Below are 6,155 nucleotides of genomic sequence, written 5' to 3'. Positions count from 1 at the left end.
CAGTGAAGCAACGTCCTCCACAACTAGACTGAAGAACAAAAGGACAGCAACTTGTCTGTTCCCCTTTCCCCAATTCCCCAGCGCTATTCCCATCCCTCAATTCCCCAATTAAAAAACAAAATCTTAAAAAACCCCCCAAAGATTAAAAAACAAAACAAAACAAACCCAACATATTTGAATCTGCCAACAAAGTCGTCATGGAAACAGTTTGTGGTGACTTACAGCAGGGACTATGGCCATTTAATATCAACAGCTAACATCAACTGAACGAAGACTTTATACCAGACCTAGTGACAAATGCTTTACCTGCATCACTAAGCTCCCATTCCTCTTAGGAAAACAGTACTATCCTGCCCCCTATAGATGAAGAAACTGCGGCACGGAAAGAAGATGACTTACTGGCCCAGTGTCACAGGGAAAAGGAGCGACAAACCCGATATCCAGCTCTGGCTCCTTTCAACGCCAGCCATCTCTAGCTCTCCCCTGTGCTGTCCACTAGGTCTTGAGGGGCTTCCCATTGCAGGAGCTCCCCCAGCCGCGGACTCTTCCTCTCTTCCTCAGCATCTTCTCCCCGGAATTAAGGTCATTTCTGACCGCTCGCCCTCCTCCGAACGTCCTGGGGCTATCTCGGTTTCGAGTCTCCGGGCCCTTCCTAAGCACCCACCCCCGGAGGCCCAGGCCCGCGGCGCGAAGCATTCCCAGCCTCCCCACCCGCCTCACCCGCTTCTCCTGCATCTTCTCGAAGGCCGCCTGGGCCGGGGTCCGCTTGTCCAGACCGCGCCGCTTCTCCTCCTCGTTCTTTTTGCTCGTTCCCATCGCTTCCAGGAGTTTCGCATTGTCTTTGTCCTTCTTTTTCTTCTTTCTGGGAGGAGAAAACAGATGGGGTGAGGACGGGTCAGAGAGCAAGAGCCCGGGGTTTCGGAAAAAGGCTTAAGGGGCAGAAGATGGAGTCCCGCGGGCTCTTGGGACTCACCGCTTGGTCACGCCGAGCTCTGCGACGCCTTTCAGCTTCAAGGGCCCCTTTTGGACCTGCTCGTAAGCCGCCATGGTGCCTGTCCGCAGTTCGGGAGGTAAACTGCCACACTTCCGGTTTGAAAACCCTATTTCCGGAAGAACTCCTGCCTCACTTGGTCTTGAGTGGCCGACCTAGGCGTTGCGCATGCGTCCTTGGCACCTGGACTCGGGCCACACTTCCGGGTTGCGAGCTGAGCCTGGAGAGTCAGGCGCTATGGGGGTGCTCCTGGTACCCTTCCGGCCTTGGCGCCCACTTCTGGTTTCTTCGCCTTTGGAGCCCTCCAATTCAAACCAATTTGACATCCCCATTTCTTAAAAACCAGTGTTTTGCATGTACTTGGATAGCCTTTTCTTTTTTTATTGCCATATTTTGAGGGTTTAATGGTTAATACGCATTTTAATTTGTACTGTTGCCCAAACTGTACCAGGGACTTGGGCAGGGTGGTGGTGGGGAGAGTAGGGGAGGAAGGAGGTAGAAAAGCAAGCATCCCCAAATCTAGACTACATGGGACAAAGAAAGGCTCGGTGCCTGCATTTCCCAGTTCTACCTGCAGGGGGCAGCAAGCGGCTGCCCAATTCTCCAGCCAAAGTCTCACCTTTGGCCTTTCAGAATTGGATGAGAAGGCCAAAAGAGAACCATGGGGCCTGCCAGTCTGTGCCAGCTTCTTCGTGGGGCCATCCATGATAGAATCAACTCCTCAGAGAGTGACATAGGATAGACTCAACTGGAGAAATCTGTTCTCCCCAGCCAACCCAGCAACTTCGGAGCTCGTCTCCGGCGCTTCTAAGGCTGTGTGCCCTGGAGCAAGTGGCTTGAAGTCTCTGANTCTTCTCCTCTGAAGTCAGTTTCATCCAGGCAAAGATAGCTGGCTGGATGTCAAAATGAGTTAGATGCAAGTTGGGTGTAAAAACACTCTTCTATGGCACTTACACAGAAATAACCTTAATCTCTGGGTAAACTCTCAATAATTTCCAGTCCAAACTACAAAGGTTCATTTTCAATGTGCTATTGAGAAACTAAAAATAGAGCAAAAGGACAGTCTTACTTTAATCAAGTTCCAGAATGAGGGCACGCTGCTTTGAAAAGCACGGTCTCAGCAGAAGACGCAATGGTTTGTGTAAAAGAATCTTTCTAAAAAATACCAAAGGCACCAAACGTAACCCAAGTTGGCCTTCTGGTTTCCCTCGGTGCCACTCCATAACCGAGGCGGGGAGGCTACTTCGTCCAGCTGACTTTGGGAATGTCATAGTGCTCCGTGAGTGTATCCAGGTGTCTGTTGAAGTCCTAGGGAAGCCGAGGAGAAAGCCCCATCAGCACAGCGCCAAGCAAGGAGATGTGGCACCACCCACCCTCACTTCTCTACACCCTGTCTCCCCTCAGTGAGCCCTCTCCTCTCAGAGCCACCCTGCCAGGCCTTATAGCTGTCAGAACCCTGGCATCTCTCTTCAATGACCCCAGGGAAGTTGGGTAAATGCCCTTCCCGCTGACATTCCAATGTATCCTCTGCCTCTAGGCCCAGCTGGGACTTACATGGCTCAGCCTCCCACACTATGGGTGTGACTTACCTCCACTCTTTGCTTGTGGGTTTTGGATGCTTTCTTCAGGATCCTTTCCATTTGCTGAAAAGAAGAGAGAAATGCAGGTGATTCACGTGTTCGACACAGTCCAGGCCAGCACAAGATGGAAGATGAGAGTCCCAGCCGGCTTGGCTGTCACACCTAAAACAGCTGGAGGTCTCAGTTCCCTCAACTCCACTCAGGCTGGCCCAACAGAGACGCTCAGCTACAACACATCTCCCCCAGAAACCCAGGTCAGCTACCCCTTGGTCTGAGTGGCAGGAAATGTACTAACACCGACTTGGGTAGCCTCTGCTGGGAGCTGTACAAGTGCTTCCTGCTTCCTTGGGCAACTGACAGAATTCCCATTTTGCAGAAAAAGGAAGTCCCAGATGGGGTTTGAGGAAAGATGACAAATGAGGAAAGGACCTGACACACAGTAGGTGCTTGAGTGACAGTATCCATCCTGATGCTCATTGCCAGGAGGGCTGCAAGATCCAAATAACCTTCATGAGTGACTCTGGAATATGCATCCAGCACCACCACAACCTGTCCCACCCCTCATTCCCAACAACTGATTGTACTTGGTAAGACTTAGGAGCATAGGATGCAGAGCCAGATGGACCTGGGGCTGCACCTGGCTCTACACTTACTGGCTGGGTGACTGTGGCCCTCACTTTGGTGGCCCACCCCACCCCTGTACATTCGGGCTGCGCTGCCTGGTATTCATGGCCTTGCGCAGTCATCTGCCACACTGACTCTGGGCTGGCCCTGTGTCTCAGTTTACTTAACAGAATGTAGTGTCAGCGCTGAGCTAAAGCTGTAAGAAAAGCTAGCATCTTTTGCTTTGTGTCCCTGGAAGCCAGCCATCATTGTAGGAAGTCTGATGATCTTAGTAGAAAGAAAGGACCTGGAGGATGAGATGACATGTGGGGAGAGAAGCCACGGAAGGAGCACCGAGGCATCGAACATGTGATGGCAAAGCCATCTTGGATGTTCCAGCCCAGTTGGGCCTCCAGCTCCAGCTGCTGTCTGACGGCACCAGCAAAGTCAGCAGAACCACCTAGCTGAGCCCAGACAATCCACGGACACATAAGATAACGCTGTCAGCTGCCACCTGGCTGTTCCTCCCTGTCCCTCATCTCCTTTGCTGCCTCCTCTCCCTCTGCCTCCAGTCAGCGCCCACGTGGCTGATCCTCCCTCTGAAGTGTCTGTCCCTGCCTCTCTTCCTGCTACTGTGAGCCTAAGTGAGGCTCGTGTCTCCTCACAAGAGGCCGCACTGACCTGACCAACTGTCACCAATGCCAGGCCCTTGGTGAGGCTCTGCCTTCCCTCTGCCTAACTCCATGAATCAGGTTCACAGGGTCTCTTGGGTGCTGTCACCATCTCCACTTCACACACTGAGAAAATAAGGACCAGAGTGCACAGCGGGTGATGGACCTAGACATACCAAGCCCTGACCCCTTCCACCAGGCCAGGGCCACACCCCAAGGGCCCTGCACTCGATCCAGCCTTCATGCTCCCTGCACTCGATCACACACCTTCCACAAGGGAATCTGCATTGCCCAACTGTACCTAGCTTTACCCACACCTTCTCCCTTTTCTCTCATCCATGTTACCCCTCTCTCTCCTGGGTCAAACAAAACCTGCAAGAGCACTTCCGGTTTTAAATGCCAATAACAAAAATTTTCCCTTGACTTTCCACCACGTCCAGCTACAGGCGCAATTTTCTATTCCCCTTGACAGTAAATCTCCCAAGAGTCATTTCTGTTCCTGATCTCCACCACTGCCTTTCCCCCACCCCCTCATGGATCCACTCTAACCCAGCTTTCCTTTTAAATTTTATTTTTAATTATAGTTAATACACAATATTACATTTAAGCAATCTTTCTTCCTCCTCATTCCAAATGCCAACAAAAAGCTCCCGTGCTCACCCCACAAGCCCTCTTGGCAGGATATGACATGGTTGATCACTTCCTTCTTCTCAAAACACTTTCTCCACTCGGCTCTTAAGGGTACACCCCTCTCCTGATTTGGCTCTTAAGGGTACACACCCTCTCCTGATTTTCCTCCTTCCGGTGATCCTTTGCAATTTCTTCTCTGCCACCTTCTAATCATCAGAGGTCAGACCTGAGACCTCTTCTCTGTCACTGTCACTCTTCAGAGAAGTTCATCCAGTTCTACAGCAATTGCCCAATGTTTATGTGGGGCCCAGACCTCTCCACTAAACTGCAGATTCAGAAGTCAAACTCTCCATGAGAATTCTCCACTTGGATTTCTAAAAGGCACCTCAAAGTTGACGTCTCTAAAACTGAGGTCTTGATCTCTCCCTTTAGTAACCTGCTTTACCCACAGTCCTTCCTATCTCAGTAAATGGCACCTTCATTCACCCAGCTATTCCTGCCAAAAACCTTGGTCATCCTTGATTCTTCTTTCCTAGCCCACACCAAATCCATCAGGTGATCCTACTGCTCTTCCTTCAAAATCTATCCCAAACCCGATACCTTCCATAGCTTCCAGTATTACTGCCTGACTCTAAGAAGCCATTATTAATCACCTTGTATGTTGCATTAGCCTCTTCCCCAGTCTATCCCTGCTCCAGGAGTAATATCCCAACCCTGCCTCTGATTATAACCTTAGGGAAGGGACTTACATGCATTCACTTGTTAAATCCTCACCACAAACCTATGAGGTACACACTTAAGCCCCACTTTACTGATGAAGAAACTGAGGTGTGGGATGTTAGCCAACTTGCCCAGAGTTACACCACCACCAAGAGTGGAACCCAGGTCTGTCTTGCCAAAGACAGTGCATCTCACCTTTTTTTTTGTAGTACTGAATTAAGCCTGATAGCAATAAGTAAACTCTTCCCCATGTCACGATGGAATCACCCAGACCAAGGTTAGAGTTTTTCAGCCTGGTGCTACTGACGTTTTGGGTATGATCATTCTTTCCTGTAGGGAGCATTATCTTGAGCATTGTAGGATGTTGAGCAGCATCCTGACCTCCACCCACTAGATGTCAGCAGCTCCCCTCCTGAGTTATGACAAAGAAAAAAGTCTCCAAACATTGCCAAATGACTTCTTGGGAATGGAAGTAGAGAGACAAAACGGTCCCCAGTTGAGAACCACTGACCTAGACCTATTATTCCCTCCCCCCAGCATAAGGGGCCAAGCTTATCTAACACTGCCCCCTCCTATGCCCCACCGCTCACATTTATCAATATTAACAAGTAATTTAACAGAGCCTGAAAAAACAACATATTTGAGGGCCGGCCGAGTGGCGCATTGGTTAACAGCTGGCTTGGGACGCCAAAGGGCCCTGGTTCGGATCCCACATATGGGGGCCAGTGACACTGCCCTCTACAGCTAAAATGCTGAACAACAGCTGGACTGCCCTGAGTCGCCAGCGAGGGCAGGTGGGTTGCCATGGGCTACCGTGTGTAGCCAGCAGCCAGCATGAGCGGCCGTCCAGAAGCCGGCGACTGATCTGGCCCAGTGTCACAGGGAAAAGGAGCGACAAACCCGATATCCAGCTCTGGCTCCTTTCAACGCCAGCCATCTCTAGCTCTCCCCTGTGCTGTG

The 6,155-nt window shown here is 50.9% G+C and overlaps 1 protein-coding gene and 1 long non-coding RNA gene across 2 annotated transcripts; both read right to left on the bottom strand.

Annotated features, from left to right (window-relative positions):
- Positions 1-150: 150 nt before the first annotated feature.
- Positions 151-1,118, bottom strand: FAM32A (family with sequence similarity 32 member A). Its single transcript, XM_019641798.1, has 2 exons — positions 974-1,118; positions 151-862 (listed from the first exon to the last, which is right to left on the bottom strand). The coding sequence occupies exons 1-2, from the start codon at positions 1,045-1,047 to the stop codon at positions 496-498; spliced, it is 441 nt and encodes a 146-aa protein (XP_019497343.1). The 5' UTR covers positions 1,048-1,118; the 3' UTR covers positions 151-495.
- An 891-nt stretch (positions 1,119-2,009) lies between these two features.
- Positions 2,010-2,694, bottom strand: LOC109382371 (uncharacterized). The gene is made up of 2 exons (XR_002123919.1): positions 2,581-2,694; positions 2,010-2,299 (listed from the first exon to the last, which is right to left on the bottom strand). It is a non-coding gene; the product is annotated as an uncharacterized LOC109382371 (long non-coding RNA).
- Positions 2,695-6,155: the final 3,461 nt, after the last annotated feature.

This window comes from Hipposideros armiger, unplaced genomic scaffold, assembly GCF_001890085.2.
Source record: "Hipposideros armiger isolate ML-2016 unplaced genomic scaffold, ASM189008v1 scaffold_64, whole genome shotgun sequence".
In the NCBI taxonomy this organism is placed as follows: Eukaryota; Metazoa; Chordata; class Mammalia; order Chiroptera; family Hipposideridae; genus Hipposideros; species Hipposideros armiger.
Note: the sequence above shows the minus strand (reverse complement) of the source record. Positions and strands in the feature narration are given on the sequence as shown.

Bases quoted from the DNA above. Each gene is read 5' to 3' on its own strand.
- FAM32A (XM_019641798.1), bottom strand. From the start codon at position 1,047: ATGGCGGCTTACGAGCAGGTCCAAAAGGGGCCCTTGAAGCTGAAAGGC. The intron at 863-973 runs GTGAGTCCCAAG...TTCTCCTCCCAG, and splicing joins GAGCTCGGCGTGACCAAGCG to AAAGAAGAAAAAGAAGGACA.